Source organism: Psammomys obesus, unplaced genomic scaffold, assembly GCF_907164565.1.
Source record: "Psammomys obesus unplaced genomic scaffold, mPsaObe1.curated_primary_1811, whole genome shotgun sequence".
Lineage (NCBI taxonomy): Eukaryota > Metazoa > Chordata > Mammalia > Rodentia > Muridae > Psammomys > Psammomys obesus.
The window spans coordinates 3,089,879-3,110,810 of NW_026590905.1; the positions used below are offsets into that span (position 1 = coordinate 3,089,879).

The 20,932-nt window shown below is 43.6% G+C and overlaps 1 protein-coding gene across 6 annotated transcripts in view; it reads left to right on the forward strand.

The window, feature by feature from the left end:
• The window catches only part of Parp11 (poly(ADP-ribose) polymerase family member 11), a 38,936-nt gene extending 18,235 nt beyond the window's left edge, over window positions 1-20,701 (forward strand). For 4 of the 6 annotated variants that reach the window (XM_055609316.1, XM_055609314.1, XM_055609315.1 and 1 more), the window contains 7 exons: window positions 65-190; window positions 906-1,026; window positions 3,649-3,724; window positions 7,277-7,349; window positions 7,436-7,566; window positions 16,008-16,159; window positions 17,908-20,701. In XM_055609316.1, coding sequence (XP_055465291.1) covers window positions 65-190; window positions 906-1,026; window positions 3,649-3,724; window positions 7,277-7,349; window positions 7,436-7,566; window positions 16,008-16,159; window positions 17,908-18,224 — 996 coding nt within the window. In that variant the 3' untranslated portion in view covers window positions 18,225-20,701. Of the gene's footprint in view, window positions 1-64; window positions 191-905; window positions 1,027-3,648; window positions 3,725-7,276; window positions 7,350-7,435; window positions 7,567-16,007; window positions 16,160-17,907 lie in introns of those variants that run through there. The other 2 variants (XR_008720403.1, XM_055609317.1) reach the window with 2 other exon arrangements.
• The last annotated feature ends 231 nt before the right edge of the window (window positions 20,702-20,932 follow it).

A 20,932-nucleotide genomic window follows, 5' to 3' on the forward strand; every position in this document is an offset into this window, starting at 1 on the left:
TTCCATAGGAAGCACACTGGTCATTAATGGGTATTTCCTCCTCCACCTCTCGATGGCTTTCCAGATGTTCCACAAGACAGAGGAATTCTTTCCCAAGAAGATGGAGAGTGATGTGGATGACATGGACACGTCAGACACACAGTGGGGCTGGTTCTACCTGGCGGAATGTGGCAAGTGGCACATGTTTCAGGTACCCTGCCCTGAGCTCCACAGGCAAGGGCTCACTGCTGTATAGAGTCATGCTCATGGAGAACTGGAAAACCAGCCCAACTGGGAACCAGAGTAGCCAGAAGTCTGTTTCCTCCCCTGACCCTAACCTCTCAGAAACAGCGGTGAGCTTAGACAGGAAGCATGCCTGGGTGATGGCCTCTGCCACATACAAGCGATCCAAACTTGATCTGGTGGCAACAGGGAGGGAAGGGCAGGTCCATGTTAAGCGCCTGTCTGGTTAGCGTGTTAGGTGCTATATGTGCCCTGTGTCCTCAAAACAGCCCTGAGGTAGACCGCACTGCCCCATCCGCTGTCTCTTGCTTGACCCCACTCATAGAGGGGTTTAGCAGATGTTTGAACCCCCACGCAAGAGCTAATAGTTTGGAGCTTTTTTCCCCCTCCCATTTTACGGTTACCAGGCTGGTAACTGTACTTTGGGCCACTTAGTGTAAACGTTAGATAATTTGTGAAAAGGCTGTGACAGAGACCATCATAACAGGAGCCGTTTCCCCCTGAATGTCGTGAATAAGTTTCCATGTGCAGGCTTGGTTGTGCTCCTCCCTGTGTGTGGGGGAGGTAGAACAGGAGGCAGTAGGCATCCCTCATTCTCTGTCACTGTGACCTCAGCTCCACTTCTGCGGCCAACCCATTCCTGTGAACAGCTGGTAAATGCAACTTTCTGGTTTGTCTTAAAGCCGGATACCAACATTCAATGTTCAGTTAGCAGTGAAGATATCGAAAAAAGCTTCAAAACAAACCCTTGTGGCTCCATTTCCTTTACCACTTCCAAATTCAGCTACAAGATAGACTTTGCAGGTATGTTTTCCCTCCTAGTCGTGTGTTTCTAGAATATTCCTAGACTATCGGCGCAGTGCAGTCGGCAGCTGTGAAGCCCAGGATTAGGCCAGATGTCTTGAAGCATGAAGTAAATCCTCCGGTTCTATGTAGAAGTAGCTCAGTAAAACTGCACTGTCAGACCCTTGAGGAGCACTGCCGTTTATAAAAGCATGTTTCTGTGTTCATGTGTGTTAACCTATGTGGTGTTGGCCATGTGCTTTGAGTCATGTAAAGCTCTTGTTTTTGTGTTTTGTTTTTTGAGATGAGGTCTCCCTGTACTACCGGCTGGTCTTGAACTCACAATCATCCTGCTTCAGCCTCCAGAGTAGCTGGATTGCAGACCTGAAATGTTGTGTCTTGCTTATAGCTCTTATTTTACTCAGCACCCCAGCAGCCTGAACATTGCTTTGAATTGGGAACCTTTCTATCTTAAGATCAAACTGATATTAAATGAGAAGGACACATAGCTGGTGATTCTTTCATGACAAAGTAAAGCCATGTGACCTTCCTATTGCTACCTGGGTCAAATGGCTGATTCTTCAATGGCCACTGCTTCAGGTGTTTCCTCATCTCACTGGTTCATTCATAGGTGAACCCAGCTGATATACAAATCAACTTCAGTTTGGACACATGCCGCTTTGGATTCCACCCACCACGTGCGGTCATGTTATCAAGTGTCTCATGAAAACGCTATTGGATTCGATTCTTAAGTCTGAGGCTGCCTTCGCCCACTGCTGATGGCTTGGATGTGAAGGAGATTTAAATGGGGCAGCTTCTCACTAACCGTGCATGTAGTCGCTGTGCACTTTGGTCTTCCAGCTCCTCTTTTCCAGTCACTGAGTTGTGTCGTTCTAACCATGCTGAGGAGGGAGCGAAAGGCCTGAAATGCTTTCCCAGAAGTGCGAAAGGGTTTGGCAAAGGACAGTGTAAACGCACAGCTAAGAAACACCTTCCTATCAAAAACGTGCTTTCCTTGCAGTTGCTGATGATCAAGAATAAATCAAAGAATAGATGAATACATTAAGTTTAAAAGATTGAAAACCATTCTATTTTTACTTTCAACTAAACCCGACTTTAAAAAAATATCATTAGGCAAACAGGCTGCCCATAAGGAAAGCTGATGTTGATGTTTCTGGTCTAGTCTAGGCAGTAGGTGTTCACCAGATGTTACTGGTATTCTGTACTAGTGCTGTGTACAAGCACAGTTTTGGAGCCAGAACAGACACAGTGTGATGTATACAGACTTCAGGCTTCAGAAAGGGGGTGCTGTTTGCTAAAGTGTGTGGTAGGTAATTCAGCAGGCCACCTGTATCTAAGAATATTCACTAATTATACCTACAGGAAATACAGCTTATCCAGAATGTTTTTGTAGACACTCACGATGTAGTTCAGTTGGTCCAGTGCTTGCCTAGTCTGTCTAAAACCCCAGCAATCAGGCTTGCTGATGCATGCCTTTAATCCCAGCACTCAGGATGTGGAGGCAGGAAGATTACAAATTCAAGGCCAGTCTCAGCTACATAATGAGTTCTAGGCCATCCTTGCCTACATGAGACCCTGTACTTAAAATAAATAAATAAAATAAAATAAAATAAAAATCCAAGATCCTTACTAAAGTATGGCAGTGGCGTGTGGCAATAAATAAAGAAATGGTGGAGTTTTAAGATGTAGCTACTAGCATTTTCTATATGCTGCTTTGAGGATTTTTAGCCCCAGCTGTCCTGCCAAGGTCCAGGTCCTCTGTGTGAAAGTCATGGAAAAGTAAACTGAAATGGAGATAGCTGTAAAGATGACTACACAGCATTTTTGCTGAGATGTTCTTACTTCTCCCTAGATGCTGACAGTACCCTGGTGACCTGCATCTAGGAGAATACATGAGTGGCAGAGCATACTAGATACCAGCGTTTGACAAATGCAGTGGTGTTAAATTTGTAACCTGGCTAGTCTTAGGTTAAGAGTTACTGCTTGGCTGGGAAGTGATAAACTGGACCTGGTAACACTGCCACAGCCAAGGTGTGGCCAGAAGACTGGAGGGTGGTCTTCTGTTACTAGGATCTATGTCCAGGTTTTCTTTTAGTTTTTCTTTGGTTTAGGTGGACAGTTTAAAGAGGAGGGAAAAAAAACACATTGCAAAGGTCACATTGCATAATTCTGTGAGTTATGCAATTCTTATATGGAAATGTTCCTCTTCTTAATTTCCAAATTCTTAGGGTAACCAGAGCACAGTTTTCTGTGTAACAAAGCCAGTGGACGATGCCATATGATTTATATATATATATTCTTAACTTTGCTGCCTCTAGAATTCTTGTATTTCAGCATCCGTTTAACCAAGGTGTGATGCACACAATATGCTCTGCCTGTGGAGCCAGATGTGAGGCGAGCATCTTGGTGTGGGCCTTAGGTCAAGCCCTCCAGCAGGGCCCTCTGCAGGGGCACCTTTGCAACATGATAAATAAATAGGTGGGTGGTGAAAGATCCCATACCCAGTTGTCAGCTTCTTCCAAAGCCACAGAACCTTCAGGTATTCTGACTGCTAAGCTGCACAACACTCCAGAGCCCTCTATGTTTCCGTGGCTAATCTGATATGTCTGTCTTTTTGTTCAGAAATGAAACAGATGAATCTCGTCACTGGAAAACAGCGCCTAATAAAAAGGGCCCCTTTCTCCATCAGTGCCTTCAGGTATTGTAAAGGGGTGGCATGAGGGGTGGGTCTTTTCTCTCTCTGCTCTTTCTTACTCTCTGGCCGAAAGCCAAGTCGACTAACATTCATATCATGGACTAAATAGTGATCTTTGCAATATTACACCTCCCATTTGCTGACCATATAATCATCTTCTGTCATTGTTTCCTTTCATCTCTTCTTTTGTCATTTGCATTTATATATTTTTTTCAGTTCTTAGACCAGTATGCATGATAATTACAAGATGCCATGTGGTTTTTGCTTAAAATAGCCTTTTGAGCTTAAGTTTGAACTTGAACTGGACATACTCTCACAGAACTTATCAGGTATTTGACCATAAATCTAGAGACCTGCCTACTTTGTCTGCCCTGCACTGATGGAGATCTTCATTGGGCAATTCAGATCCAAGGCTAGTCCACAGTGACCAAAGGCCTGGGGCAGCTTGTCCACCGTGGGCAGCAGTGCAGCATCTCCTTCTCTGGATCTGGGTTACATATTTTCTTTTTGCCATATTGCCATATGCCAATTGCCATATCTAGACTGAAAACAACAACAACAACAAAAAAAGAATTGTTAAGAGCCAGAGGCAATAAATATTTGTTGTGCATGGGAATGAAAAACAACTGAAAAATTTTAAGACTGTATCTCCTATTTTCTGGAGTGATTTCTCAAGCACATACTGAGTTATTTTCTGCTCAGAGAACTTAAGGTGCAGCTCAGAAAGATTGTGCTAGTGTAAGGAGTGTGCGCTTTGCTCCTTCCTGGGGCTCTTGAAAAAGCACAGCAAAGAAAGGAATTGAAGAGACTAGGAAGTAAAGACAGACTTTGCTTCCTTTCTCAGGATATTTGACTTACATTCTAACATCACAGTTTCAAAGATACAGAGGTTGTCCTGCTGCTGTGGGACACAGTATGTTCCTACCTGCTACAGCATGTGTGGTTCCTCAGTGCCAGGAACAGAGTACACAGATCCCTTGTCCTCTAAGAGCGTGTAATCTGGGGGATGAGACACACTAATGGGAAGTGTCCCACACTGTGTGTTGTAGTAGCAGGTATCCCTTTATGGGGCGAGAAGTACATGCTGGCTCACACATCTCTTCTGTCCCAGACTACACAAACTATACAGCAATGACAAGGGGCGGGGAGAGTGAACGGAGCATTTGAGGTGGTAACGAAAAGGGAGGGAGTGACGGTCAGGAGGTGCTGATGCAGAAAGGTGCTGATGAAGGATGGCAATGGGCACTCATCACAGGCCTGGCCAGTGTGCACCCTATTAAATCTGTGGGCACATGCAAGCCATTTAAGCCTTCCTCCATAACTGAAAGATGCATTGGGCAAAGTGAGGGGGGAAATGGAGAGCTTTCACAAAACAACTCAGTGCTGAAATTAACTGATAATTCCTATAGTATTTTGAACTTCTTCTCAAACTCCCTTAAGAAAATTTGAATGTTTTTATTGTAAAGAAAAATATGAATTTATGCCAGACTCCTTTGTTAGCAAACTGACTGAAATTCAAAAGTGGGCTACTATGGCTTTCTGGAGAGGTTGCTGGAAGATAGGTGCCCTCCACATTTCTGGTGAGAAGGTTAATAAGTACAGGGTTCCAAGACTCCATTTGGGCATCTGTCCACCATAGTTGTCAATACATGCATCTTTTGATTCTGGAATCCCACTTCAGAGACGTCATTACCAGGCACATGAAATAACAAGTGGGTAGATTTGTTCTTTGCAGCATTCTAGGTGGGAGTAGCAGAAGTTGAAGCAAGATAAGTATCACCAGAAGCATGCAGCTAAATAAATGGTGGTTCTGTCTCCAAGCCCTCCTGTTGTTGGGCCCCAGATCCTCGGGAACTTTGTCTGTTCCTGCACTAATGCAGAGCCCCACTGGGCAATCTCTAGATGATACATTAAGCCCTAAAGGAGGTCTAAGGAAGATGCTCCATTATGGGAGCATGTCAGCTCCCCATTCCCTGGGCATGGGATGCACAATTTCTGTTTTGCTCCCTCTGGCCAGGCACATATGGGTGGAAGTGTGTGTGTGTGTCCAACAGAGAAGGCATTTAATCAGTAAGTGCTATTCTAGTATCTGCCCTGTGCTGGACTTGCCCTTGGCCCTGGGAATGAGGAAACTGTGTACATACTGATAAGGATCTTGATAAGAATTTGGTTAAATGAACAAAATTGTATGTTTTGTGTTGCCATTTGTGTTGGATAAAACTTGGCTTTCGGAACCTGAGTAAACTCTGAAAGAACATCTGGATGGGCCATGATGGCACATGCTTTTAATCCCAGCACCTGGGAGGAAGAGGCAGGCAGATTTCTGTTCGTTCAAGGCCAGCTGGTCCACAGATTGAGTTCTAGGATAGCCAGGGCTACAGAGGGAAACTCTGTCTCAAAAAACAAACAAACAAACAAACAAAAATCAGTGACTTCGGTGATGGAGAGAAGGCTAAAACCTGAGCAGAGCACTGGCTGGAGCAGGGAGAAGGCTCCCGCTCTGTTCCTCTTGGTAGATTTAAAGTACTCCTGAGTGGTTTCCAGCACCCACACATGTGGCTCCAGGAGATTGGGTACCCTCTTCTGCCTCCCGCAGCCACCCACACATGTGTAACACCTTTGTACACAGATATACACACACATACAAATAAAAATCTCAAAAATTCCATATTGTATTGTGTTTTTTTCCCCCAAAATTTTATTAAGTTTGACAAAAGTGAGCTAAAGACAGGTTTGAAGTTTGTTAATTTTTTCCACTAACATTTAGTTTCCAAGGAAGGTTAATATGTGTGTTTTAGCATTGTGCTGTTGAATCTCTGTCGCCATCATCTCTGTGTCTGTGTCCTGTGGTTTGACTGTATACATGGCTTTTAAAGATTTGGGGAGCAGGCATGATGGTGCACTGCTGTAATCCCAGCACTCAGGGAGGCAGAGCCAGGCGGATCTCTGAGTTTGAGGCCAGCCTGGTTTAAAAAGTGAGCCCAGGACAGCCAGGGCTACACAGAGAAACCCTGTCTCCAAAAACCAAAACAACAACAGCAAACCTGAACTACACTGAGCTGGTAGGGTACACTGTCTAAGGAAAAAGTAGGCGGAGAAGGGAGGGTCAGGCATGATCTCAGAGGACAGAGAAGGGAAGTCAGGGTCATCTTAGAGGAGAGCAGTGGCTAGTGGAGTTCTCAGTTTTATTCAGTAGGAACATAAATAAACACTTTGAGTTTTTTTAAAAATCAACCCAATTTTTCTTAGAAATTCCTTTTCTTTGGGTAATATATTCACATTTTATAGAAATGTTAACAAAAGTTAATTAGCTATTTTTGAAGTGTTGAAGCTATGTAGACTTGTATATTTCCATCAAAGTTTATAATTGAGAATGTGAAAATTAGGGTAAGTAGACATTCAGTAAATAACTCTAAGTGATGCCAAGGGTTAAACTTAATTGCATTTGTCATAATACCTTACAAACAGAAAACTCAGCTGTGGAGAAAAGGCTAAATCACTGACATTAATTCTAACTCACTTCTGACACTCTGCTCTGTCTTTTGCTGTTTGAAGTTACATCTGTGAAAACGAGGCCATCCCCATGCCAACACACTGGGAGAACGTGAATACTGACGTTCCCTACCAGGTAAGAACGGGCAGACCTTCGGACAGACCACCCTGGGCCAGTCGGTGGGAAAGCCCCTGCTAAACTGTGTGAACTTCTTCTCCCAGCTGGTTTCCCTGCAGAACCAAACGCACGAATATAATGAAGTTGCCAGTCTTTTTGGGAAAACAATGGATCGCAACCGAATTAAAAGGATTCAAAGGATTCAAAACTTAGACTTATGGGAGTTCTTTTGCAGGTAGGCCGGTTTCTCATCCCTCCCTTCTCCATGTCTCATTCTTCCAAGCTGTGGGGATGGCCATGCGCAGAGATTAGCCACAGACAAGATATTCTTCTCCTGCCACGCCTTAATTTTATTTTACATTTCTTTTGTTTTATGTGTATGCCTGTTCTGCCTCCATGTATGTCTGTGCACCATACCTGCATTGTGCCTGGGAGGTCAGAGGGCCATCTGTCTCCTGGTCCTGGAGTTACAGGCAGTCATGAGCCACCATCTATCCAGCCTCTGCTGGCCTCCCAACCCTCCTCTCCTCCATTCCCAGAGAGTAGTAGGGATATTCTCTGAAATAGATTCCAGCCACTACAGTGGGAGAAGCTTACTCTTTGCTAGGTCCACAATTGCATCTTGGTTGAAATGGAGCTCTTTAGCTTTACTATGGCTTTGCTTGCCTCAGCCCTTTCAATTGAATTAGAAATACTGACTAAAAAAAAAAAAAAGAGCAAAGTTACACTATTCTTCCTGTAGCTTTTTGCTTGTTTTGTTCGAAAGAACACTTGACAATTTACCTTTGAATTTCTTGCTTCACTCAGAGTTTATGCTGTGGATTTAAAAACCTTTATTCATTACAAAATCTAAGTTAGAAATGACTGTTAGATTCCCCAGTGTGCCTTTAACCTAAAAATAAAGCTCATTACATAAAAGTTAATTTGTTAACCAAACTAACCTGTTATGTTGTACTTTTGCAATAAATATTACTTAAAATAAGTGGTTCTCTGAAGTATTTTAAATAAACATTTGTAGATGAGATTTGATTTCTGGTATTTTTATTATAAGCTTTTAACGATTTATTCAGAAAAATTTCAAACCAACACATAAGTAGAATTCTGCCATAATGAGTACCTTCTTGTGATCTTGTTCAACATCTGTTAAGGTTTGCTACACAAGCCAGGTGAGGAGCACACACTGAGATGGGAGGATTGTGAATTCAAGGGCTACAGAGCAAGTTTGGGGCCAGCTTGCACTTCTACATAGTGAGACCCTGTTTCAAATAAACAATCAATCAAAGAAACATTTGCCAAAACCAGATTAAGATTAACCACAAATAGTCAGTTGCTTTGTTATTGTAAAGTATTCAAAGCAGTTTCCAGCCTGTCATTCATTTCATATGCACGTGCTTGAGAATTAGACTGTGTTTCCTTGCTGTGGTAAAATATCCAAAACAGTTTAAGGGAGAAAGAGTTTACTTGGCTCACAGTTCCAGGTCACAGTCCATCATTTCAGGGAAGTGAAGGTAGTAAGGAAGGTCAGGCTGTTGACGCAGCTATCACATTTCACGCAGTCTAAATATGAATGAATGCATGCCAGTGCTCATCTTGCTTTCTCTGCTCTTACCCACTTCAAATTCTCCAGCCTACAGAGTGGTGCCATCCACAGTGGGCCATCCCAATAAACTTAATCAAGAAAATCCCTCAAAGATATGCCCACAGACCACCTAATCTAAACTGTTCCTCAATGAGACTCCATCCCCAGGTGATTCTCCATTGTGGAAAGTCAACAATCAAAACTAACCTTCGTGGTAATGATGTATGGGATTCTGCTGTGGTTCCAACTCGCTGCGCCTCAGTTTGTTCCAGATATCCTTGCAAGAATTTATAACAACAGCAGGGCTTTCAACTTGTGCTTCTTATAGTCTTGAGTATTTGACCAAACACCTTCTTCAAATTATCTATCTATCTATCTATCTATCTATCTATCTATCTATCTATCTATCTATCTTCTGTGTCACCGAGTTTACTGAGTTCAGAAGGTTTTATTCCATTTGTTTGGGCAAAGATTGAAGCTTCTGCCCTGTGATTTTATTCTTTCAGTGAAGAAAGTAGTTTTTCTGTTACGAGTTGGTGAAACTCTTACGTGTTCTTTAAAAAATAGATTTATTTATTTTATGTGTGTGAGTTTTACCTTCATGTATATACATGTCATGCGTGCTAGTGCCCATGGATGTCAGAAGAGGGGGTCAGGTCCCCTGGAACTAGAGCGATAGGTGCTTGTGACCTGCAATATGGGTTCTGGGGCCTGAGCTAGCTCCTCTGCAAGAGCAACAAGCGACCTTAACTGCAGAGCCATTTCTACACAGCCATTTTAAATAATAATAATTTATTAATTTTATTTTTTAATTTGCATTGGTGTTTTGTCTGCATGAATATCTATGTGAGGGTATTGGATTCTGGAGTTAGTTATAAGCTGCCATGCGGGTATAGAGAATTGAATCCAGCTCCTCTGGAAAAGCAGTGATGCTCTTATCTACTGAGCCATCTCTCCAGACCCCTATTTATTATTCTTAATTAAGCCTCTGAACTGGGGTTCATATTAGTCTCCTTCATACAGCAGAGCTCTCAGTAAAAGCATAGAAATGTAGTGCTGAGTCCTGCAGCATATTATACTAAGAACTTACTACAAATTTTTCTTTTCACCCCTTTGTGATCCTCTGTAATGTCAACCCACAGACACCTGCCATGACAGTGCCAAATACAGAGGCTTGTGTTAAAGTCAGCCTGCCACTCTGACATCTCTCTGCAGAACTAAAATAACCTCATGTCAGCTGAGACTCACCATCTGGATAGCCAGGCCCCGAGTGAGTCCACTCTGCTATATAGTAAACACAACCTTATGACAGACAGTATTTTATATAGTAAACACAGCTTTATGATAGACAGTATTTTGGATGCTTGGGATTTGATGGGGTATATAGTTCTTGTAGGTCAAAGAACCAGGCCGCTGTCAACCTGAGATGTATAGGTGAGCACAGGTTATCATGGGAGCACAAGTGAGGACATTGATGCACCCTTGCCTGTAAAAGGGTGCTTGTGAAGTGGCATGGGGTGCTAGGGAGAACTCCCTAAAGCTGGTGCTAATTCTACTAGACATGAGGTGGGGACAGGAGCACACTGAGACTTGGAGACATCATGACCCCAAATTTATATAAAAACAGGAACAGATGAATACGATAGAAGATTATTAGGGTGAGTGCCATGAGAAACCTAGCCAAGAAGTAGAATATGCAGGAGCTAATAGTGCCGCTGGCTGGCTCTGTGACCTCCCTTTATATTTTTAGTGCAATTGATTCAGGTTACAAAATAAAATTAATGGGTGCCTTCCATGCAGCACTTTATAAGCCAAATTGGTCATGTTTTATTGTTTGTTTGCTTTTCTGAAACAATGGGAAGTCTGCTTGGAGAGAGAGAGAATGTATTATGTATATATGTGTATATGTATGTGTGTGTGTATGTTTAGAATGATAACTCACCAGGCAATACTGTAGGAAAAGCTTTAAAGTAATGGCTTTCAGCTGGTAGGAATAATGCTTCCTACCAGGAACATTTGATAATGAGGAGACATTTTTTGATTGTCTTGGGGTAGAATGTAGGGCCTATTGGTGGATAGAGGTCAGGAATGTCAAACTCCGTAACAAAGATCTCTCCATCCCCCAAAACCAGTTCTGCTAAGGTTGAGAGGCCCTGATTTAAAGGAATCACAGCTTGAGGCAGGGAGACCAGCTCAGGAAATGGTTTCCATAATTAAACCGAGAAGCTTTGGGTGCCTCTTAACCCAAGTGGTGGATACTGTGTTGGAGCAATGGCAACCATTCGGAGGTATTCAGAATGTAAAATTTTGATGCATGTTTTTGTGTGTACACTGCGTGAGGGAGAGAGACAGCCAGGGCCACTCCCAGATGTTGGTTTCTTTGTCTTACTTGATTAAAGGAATATGAGTAGAAATAAGACTTGGTCTTTGTAGAGACCGTGGGAGGGAGTATCAGCTAGTACTCAATGCTTGCATCAGGAAACCAATTGAGACTAGTGAGGAAGGCTAGAAGATTCAGGGTCCTATCAACAAGAGATGATAAAATGTCCAGAGTGTGTATGTGTACTACATTAAGAAGAGAGACCACACTGGAGAGGATGAGCAACAGAAAACCCAAGGAAAACAGTAGAATGGGGAGCTACAGAAGCTGATGGAGCCAGAAGGATCGTCTACAGGGTTGCATCCTGAAGACATGCCAGGGAAGGTGAATACTGGGAATGTCCTCGTGGCTTGCAGCAAACCTTACGGAGAGGGAAAGCAATGCTAGATGTTGTCCTGTGCAGATGGGTTTGACAACTCCTTTAGGAAGCTTGGCACTGAAAGGGGGAGAGGAAATTAGTAAAGTGGGCAGGAAGAGAGTTTCGTTAGGTTTATTATTAGAAGTATTACTGTAGTGGTTAACATAATTGGAACAAACCTATAGAAAAGGGTAGGTGAGAAGACAGAGGGGGAGGACAGTTGGCTGATTAAACTCTATCAAAGAAGCATGATGGGATGAGATTCAGTGGCCATGTGCGAGAAAGAAGATAGAAACGGTTAGACTTAACAGTTTAGGAGAGTTGAGAGCCTGGCTAGCCTACAGCGCTCTTCAGTCTTTTCAGTTTCCATGGTAAATAAGTGAAGTCACCTACACAGAGTGAAGCACTGTGACGTATATAAAAGGGAAAGAAAAAGGAGAGATGTAAGTGACCACCGTGGGAAGTGGGGAAGAGGAGCCTCGAAACACAGGATTTCCTGTCCTGAGGGTTAAGCCAAAGGTGAAGGTGGAGCACCGGAGTGTCTGAAGGAGTCCAGGGGAAGTTGCTTGAGGCTTACTTAGAGGTACAGTGGAAGGGCAGCAGGGGGAGATGGCTAGAGCAGTCAGGGTTGTCGGGAAGTTAAAGCACAAGAGCCCTGTCTGGATAAAGACGTGGGTTTTGAACAAGCAGAAATGCCAGACCTGGCTGTGTATCAGAGCCCTCTTTGGGGCTCCCTTAACAGATAGAGCTCCATCATCCAATCCAGATCTACTGGCTCAGAGCCCCTATTTCTGCTATTTTTATCTGTGAAGAGCTCTATGGTATTTCTGATGTTCATCTGGAAAAAGATTGTGATTCTATACCCGGGTGAATGTCCTCAGGCCAGAGCATGGAGACACTGCTGTCCTGAGACAGTGTGGGACAGACACTGGGCTTTCTGGAACCTTGGTCCCCAGAGGATGGGGATATTGAGACATCTTTGAGAGCTGGGTGCCTAGTACTCTGTGTAGATTCAGAAGTGAATGTGATCTGATCCAGTGGGCAGGATTGGGAAGCATTTACTGTAATCTTAGGTCTTTGCTTGCAAGTTTAGCTCATGATTCAAGTGTCTGGAAGACCAAAAGCATGGTCTGTGAGCCCACATTTCCTGAGTGTAGTAAGGGTACAAACCTTTAACCACTCTGTCTAGTCTGCTTCTGGCTGGTATATGTGGTCCTTCCATTCCAGTAGCCATAGTGTTTGATGCTCATTGCCAGGCTCTTTAATCCACAATATAATACCTTTGAGAGGCACATTCCAAACCAAGATTCATGTTAACCTTTATCTGGAATGTAATGACAGGTGAGCATCTTTTAAAAACTGTGTGTGTGTGTGTGTGTGTGTGCGCGCACGCATTCATGATTTATGCACACCACAGGTGTGAGAAGCCCTCAGAGGCCAAAGGGTGTCCAAGCTCCTGGACTTGGAGTTACAAGTGGTTATGAGCCATCTGATATGGTGCTGGGATTTGGACCCAAGTCCTCCGTAAGAACAGTAAGTGCTCTAAGCCTCTGAGCTGACTCTCAATCCCCAAATCTCTTAGTTTTTAGAGTAGAATCTAGTGATTACAGCTCATAAAACTTGACCCTAGAAATGGATGTATTAATCAGGTGTTTGCGTTAACAAAGCAACAACCATGATATGGATGAATGAATACCAAACTTAGTAAGTTCATCATTGTGGTGTGTGGCAAAGCCCTTTGGATAATGTAACTGGGCCTCTCTAAAGTGGCTGAGAAAGTTTCTTAGGATGGAAACAATATGTTCCAGGCAATGGAACAAAAAGAAAGGGTAATTGGCGGTTACAAGTCTTTTGCAAAGATTTGAATCTCAAGCTTGCACTGGGGAAATATCCAAAACCAGAACTGTAGCTTGTCTTCTGAGTGAACTACAAGTCTAGAAGACCCTGGGGAGTTGAAAATGGAACAAAACAAATAGTTTATTTTTTTAAAGCGTTCTTTCCCATTAGTTGTTAAGGTAAATATATGTGCATTGTTCAAAAACAATGAGAGAGTCCATACACACAGTCCTAGAAAAGGAAACTCGGTAGAATAACTTAGTGGGAAATGTGCTTTCATTGTGTGAATGAAAGCTGCTTGCTACATGCCCTTCTGATATGAGCAGCGGCCTGGAGTTTCCCTAGATTAATACCCACACACTAAATTTTGATACATATTACTCAGTGGATCCTGAGGAATATGCATTTTTATTTCTGACATCATTTCAATGCATGTCTTTTAGTTGCCTGTTGTCATTAAACTTAGCAACTTGTTAATAGGGTGATTTTACTTTGTTAAATTTTACTCTTTAAACTGAAATGAGTCTAAAGCATTAGGTTTATCTGTCAGTTGTTCAAATATATTTAGCTGGGAGATTTGAAAAATCTTGAGAATTTTATTTGACCACACATGATATGGACCATTCGATGGTACCATTAGCTCAGTCCAGTGGTTTGGTTCCGCTAGTGTTTAGTAACGGTGAGGCTGGGGAGCTGGTCCCTAGCAATGTTTATAAACTAAGAGTACTCAGCAAATCCTGGTTAACTAAAGGCGTTTTGCTGTGTAGAAGGGCCTGGAAGCTTTGCTACAGTGTGAGGGATAGCTGGGGAGTAATGTATCTCCCAGAGAATAAAGCTGAGGGGATTGTTCATAGTTTTTTGGAGCTTATTTGTGTCGTTATTTTATAAAAGAGAAGAGCTGTTCTGTGTTTAGATAATGTCACAGGCCAGCCAGTAGACGTGAAGAGGTGGATTCTAGTTCAGCGTTGGGATGAACGTAGGTTGTAGGAAGTACAGCTGGTCACAGGGCGATGTGGCCACAAGTCCTCACACTGGGATGGATTGAAGCAACTCCTGGCTTTTCCAAAAAGTTGCTGTCCTGTTCATTCATGGTTAAATTATAGAACTCTCTGTGCTCCCGCCTTCCTGGTGAACTCTGCTCCTTAAAATTATAAATGCCACTTACTGGTATATTCTGAATGTGCCTTTCTATTACATGTATCACGTTTTTAAGGAAAGGCTCAGGCACAGCTCAGGTGAGCCAGCAGAGAAGTATGAGAGTGCACTGTTGTTGTTCTAGTTTAAAATTCTTTATGGTGAAGCATTTCATAACCCCAAATGCAAACAGCTTGCCATCCCTCACATGTCCATTATCAGATTTGATATTCCAGTGTTTGACTCATTGTCCTCATCTCACATCTCTCTGATAGAAGCAAAGTTTATTCCATCCCATCCCATTCTTGTTTCCTCTCAAAAGGAGATGCTTTCTTGTCTATAGCTCTATGTTTTTACTTCTGGGGCATGAGCATGTATCTAATACACAGTATTACTTTGAGAACTACAATGATTTTTTGTACATTCTGTTTAGGCTTATTATCTTTCATATTTACAGTGCGCACAGATATACTTTAACTATGTAGACCAGGCTAGCCTCAAAACCCACAAAGATCTTCATGCTTCTGTCCCTAATGCTGGAATTAAAAACAACTTGTACCGTACCAGGGTCCTACTTTTAACTCTATATGTAAATAGCTAAGTATCTGTTTCAATGAAAGATTGTTAGGCTTTTGGTTTTTGCCCTCCGCCTCCATGCACTGAAGTTCTGATTGCCACGAAAGGTGCTAACTGTTGTTCAATGTTCCGTAAAGCTCAAAATGGAGTCAGCCTAGCCAGAATTTGGGGATAAAAAGAATAAAATGTGACCCTAGATCAAAGAAAGAATTCTTTGTCTAAAGACCTAGGAACTTTGTGTTACTTCTTTATAGCCTCATTTGTAGACCTCCGTAATGCTTAGCTGCTTTACATCATCAATTCCCTCCTTCCCTCTCTCCTTCCCCTCTTTCCTCTTTTCCTCTTTGCTCCACAATGCTGAGGATGGAACCCAGGCTTCCCCACATGCCAGATAAGCACTGTACCACTGAGCTTCATGCCCAGCCCCTTTGGATATAATTTTTAGCCTTCAGTCACAATATATATATATATATATATATATATATATATATATATATATATATATTTTAAGCCCAGGATAGCCTTGAACTCCCAATCCTCCTGTCTCTGCCTCTTGCACCTTGGGATTACAGACATTAAGTACCATGCCTAGCTGATAGCTGTCATACTTAATGGAATGATTTTTAAGTACCCAAGAGCATTTGAAATAATTTCTTAGCTAGAATTGCTCTGTCTACTCATTTATATTGTATGGTTTACATTTTTGTCTCCCCCTTTCTATTGAACTTTTTGCCTTTAACATTTTAAATTAATAACTAACACTCACTGGTATATTATTCTGTGCTCTTGTATATGGATGTTTTGTGATTTTAGGAAAAAGGCTCAGCTCAAGAAAAAGAGAGGTGTCCCTCAGATCAATGAACAAATGCTATTTCATGGTACCAGCAGTGAATTTGTGGAAGCAATTTGCATTCACAACTTTGACTGGAGAATCAATGGTGTGCACGGTGCTGTCTTTGGAAAAGGTAATATCCGAGTTTCAGGTCCAGGCTCAGTCATAGAAGAGAGTTCCCTCTCTTTAGAGAAAATTATTGCTTTATGATTCAGAGTTGGCAGTAATGAAGCTAAAACTTACCAGACTATGGGTTCCAAGCAAACCGCCAAGGTTCTGAACCATAGAGACACACTTGCTCCACACCCACAGTGGAAGCAAGGCTTGCGTGTCTGCTGTATCCAATGGCTCCCTGTTTCTAGTCATCCTGATGGCTGCTGTGTGTTAGAGAAGCCTTGGAGTGTTGAGGCAGCCGTTCCCATGGATGAGCCGACACACTGAGCTGCTCTACAGCAAATTCGTCAAGTGACAGAAGCTCATTAATTACACTCTACTGTAGCAACTAGTAGTTTTGGTGTTTCGTATGGTTTTGCTTGTTAGAAAATGATAGGTAATGATAAGCAAGAATGTCAAAGTGCACTGAAGGGAAAAATGGGCAAGACTCTATCTTATGTCTAGTGTCCTGCAAGTCCTAGTTCTCCACTTTGTGGTGTGACTCTAGCAGATAGGGAGAAAGGTGAGGAGTATGAGGGGCGAGCATTTGCTCTCCCAGTCTGTCCTTTGTGCCTGCCTTCCAGCAAGAGAGCTGACTCCCACTTATGATTAGGATTTTGAAGCCATGAATTAATTTAAAAATAAGTACTGAGAAGGCTGCTCACTTTAGCTAGAAGAGGTCAGAAAGGTCTGACAGTGTTTCTAGGTGGTTAGGAGACCCTGCAATTCATGTCCCAGTTTTGTAGAATTAGTATTTGGTTGACAGTGTCAATCATCTCCAGAGAGTTGGCTGCTTTCTTGAGTGTTCATGACACTAAGCGACAATGTTTTGGGATGCTCAGGCAGGAAGAGATGTGCTTGTTAGCGTCCTCATACTATAACAAAACACCCAAGGCAGCACAGAAAGAGGAAAGTTTTACTTTGACCCACAGTTTCAGACATTTCAGTCTGTGCTCCATTGGCACCTTGGAGCCTGTTTTGAGGCAGACCATCATGGCAAGGAGTATGTGGTATGAGGTGAATTAGCCACCCCTCCTGACAGCTGGACCATGAGAAAAGTATGAGGAAGAAAACAGTCTGTGGTCCACAACTCCCATCTCTTTGGGCTCCAGCTCTTAAAGTCCTCACTCGTCCCTTAGCACCAAGCTCCAAGAAGACTAAGCCATTAACACAGGTTCCAGGGAGACCGAAGGCCCAAGCTACAGTAGTAACTCCGTATTGTTTCAGAATTTAACTCCTGAGTGTAACTACTGGTTCTAGACTGACTTCTGGATTGCCCCAGTGGTGGAGCCAGCAGTTTCTTGGGTTTTGAGCTCCTTGGGTAGAGCAGTACTCTACAGAGCTGGACTGGATGCTGGGTGAGGGCGGCAGAGGATGGGTGAGGTCTACAGCTGGGGAGGAGGCCTCCAGGTGAAATTCTGACCTACCACACTTCTCACCACGAAATAGTTTTGTGTTTTATCTACTGGATTTTCTTGTGAGCTCTCTTTTGGAAATGCAGGTGTGGCACCTGCTTTTGTCAAGGGCACAGGAGGCCACTGGTGAGGCCTGGTACACCCAATCCTGCAGCCACAGGATTGAGGTGGGGTTGGGGATTACGTCCTCTTCCTCAGGTCAGCAGAGGAGGAAACCCCACATCCATCCCTGTGGTGTGACTTGTGTCTGTCAGAACCTTGTTGCCTGAGTTTTGTGTTTTCTCCAAAGTAACCTTGGCCCTTTCTGTTGAAGGAACCTATTTTGCTAGAGATGCCGCATACTCCAGTCGTTTCTGCAAAGATGACATCAAGCATGGGAACACGTTCCAGATTCACGGCGTCAGCTTGCAACAGCGACATCTGTTCAGAACCTATAAATCCATGTTTCTTGCCCGAGTGCTAATTGGGGATTACATAAACGGAGACTCCAAATACATGCGGCCTCCTTCCAAAGATGGGAGCTATGTGAATTTGTATGACAGCTGTGTGGACGACACCTGGAACCCAAAGATCTTTGTGGTTTTTGATGCCAACCAGATCTACCCTGAGTACTTGATAGACTTTCACTGACCCCCCTTTCCAGGCTCAGTGGTCAAAGCTTTGCTCTCTCATTGCAGGAGGATTTGGCCCCGTCCTCTAGCCGCTAATATAAATATTGGATACTTTTGAAACAGATACAGAATAGAATGCGACCTCAGTGTATAAAGAAGTACTGGCTGTCAGGTTGGTTAAATTATATGTTGTTCTGTTTCTGTATGTTAACGGTTTTGTTAAAGGCCGATGCTGTTGCCATTCTAGCACATGAGAGTGAGAGACACTGCTCAGAACCAAATAGGCTGAGTCTCGTTTCCGAGGCCAGGCGGTCTTCAAAGTTCTAGTGTGTGACTGGGTCAAATGATTTTAGTTTTTGTTTCCTATTAGGAGACCTGGCGCTTTATAAGTTGAATTTTGACATCACTGCCTAGCAATGAGCTTGTCCCTGTTGGTCTTCTGAAGGGGTCATTTAAAATCCTGATAAACAGTCCCTGGTGCTCAGAGAAGTAAGAAACAAGGACACTGTCTGCCAGACTAGCAAACAAGCTAGCAGAAGAGAGACCAAGACAGAGCCTGCCTCCCCCTGCTATAGGAAGGCCGGCTGCAGCCCCGGAGCAGCTCGCCATTCTCACCCGCGCGTCCCCCTTCCCCCCCCCACACACACACAGCTGAGCTGACCATTGCTGCTGACGTCACTAGCTCACAGTTCAGCCTCCAGCACTCTGCGGTCCCTGCCCCAAGATGTTTATTTTCTCTTTGTTTTGCAGGCCCTGCAGTGATCACTTCTAAGAAGCTTTATCTGCCCCGTCCCCCACAAACACACACAGCTGTTTCAGGTGATTGCTAACAACCCATATCTCTTAGTCATTGGTGTCTTTCTGTTTGAATGACTGTGGAGAACACGGGATCCTGGGATGGAGTCTGACTTTTCCTTCAGAGTAGTTACTGACAATCCCCAACTCCTGAGCAGCTGTGTACAGCTTAGATTGGGCTTGTGGCCTTGCACACTGGTCTGCTTGCCTGCTGCTCTGTCCTGAAGATGGCGTGATCTGTGCCAGCTTCCTGCCTGTAGGTGTTCTGGCAGAGGCAAGACAACACTAAGACAGGACAGTCTTGGTGTTCCGGTATCAGACAAGGAGCCGCCTATATGACTGTCTCCCCAGTGCTGCTCTTTTCACAGTTCCTTATGGGAAAGATCACTCCTCAGGCCATTCCTCCAGAACTTTCCTAACTCTTTATACTGAACTCTGTTTCTGTTTTCCCCACCCAGCTCTGGCTACGAGTAAGTGAGCACAATTTAGCTTCTAGTGCCCATGTCTGTATTGTCCTCTTCAGTCATTTGAATCAGGAAGTCAAGAATTAATACATGTACGGAACAGGATTAGGGATAGTAATTCTTTCAGCTACTTATAGCACCAGATTTTCTTCATGGCCAGAATATGTATAGTTGTGCAGCCGGGAAGTACGTGAACAGCACACAGGAAACCGTATGCGCAGTACTTTGGGGCACTGTGGTAATAATAATTTCCTGGCTCCGTGTGTAGGCCCACCATTGGTTTAAGAAAGGATAGAAAGGACACACGTCAAAACCAACAGAGGGACTGCAGCCTGACGGCGAGTGTCTAGACGGCCTCCCAGCTCACAAGAATCTGTTAGAGGCATGAGAAGTCAGGGCCACTCTCTTCTAGTTCCTTTCTTCGCTTCTGTTTTGGTTTGGTTTGGTTTGGTTTGGTTTTTGTTTTTATGAGAGAGGGTTTCTCTGCGTAGCCCCGGCAGCCCTGGAACTCGCTCTGTAGACCAAACTGACATGCCAAGTGTTGAAGCCCCTCTTTGTATGTGGCTGTCTCCCCCAGTTCCATGCACACTTCTCTTAATACTTGAATGGAATGATTGTTGTAGTTGGGATTGTTTCTTTTTAGACTTGTGTATCCGTGTCAGGGCGACTTGGGAACGCAGGCAGCCTGTGTGATCAGTCCCCCTCATTGGTTTGCATGAGGCCGGCAGGGGTGCACCAGAGCGGCCACCGTACAGAAGCATTGCTCTGCTGTTGATGGAGTGCACTCCCAGCCCCGCTTTATAAGAAAGAAGTGATTTTGATACGTGTTTTAAAATATAATAATGTAGAATGAACTCATGTTAAAGTTTTACTTGTTTTGTCTGTTACGTGGATAGAAGAGCATCACTCCCTCTGCTCATCAAATCCAGGGGGAGGGAGAGCAAGGGAAGCCATTACGAAGTGATGAGCTGTGCCACAGACTGGCTGAGTAAATTCCATTGAGTGCAAACTTGTCTTTTCTCTGTGGGGAGTCTAGCCTCGGGGTAAAAAGAAATGTGTTTGTGAAAAACATTTTTAAAAACCTTTTATCTGCCACCAGAAACATTTGAGATTAGTGGATCATTTCATTTCTAGACTGGTGGTGGTGGTGGTGGTGGTGGTGGTGGTGGAGAATTCTGCTATTTAATGTCTGAGTGTATTGTTTTCACAGTTGTTGATTAAAGTTTTCTGTATCAGGTCTTGGCTGCCTCTGTGTTTTTATATAAGCTTCTGATTTCTGGTTCTCGGTTTTAACTGGAATCTCCCTGTCAAACGTCACATACTCCTCAGGGAGTCTGCTAGCCATACCTCTCGTGGACCCCCTCGAAGGGTGCCCCTCAGTCTCAGTTTTGCTCATCTTGAGTAATGGCTGATGAAATAACCTGGAGGTGGAGTCCTGTCCTCCGCTCTGCTGGGAATTCTGAAAAGG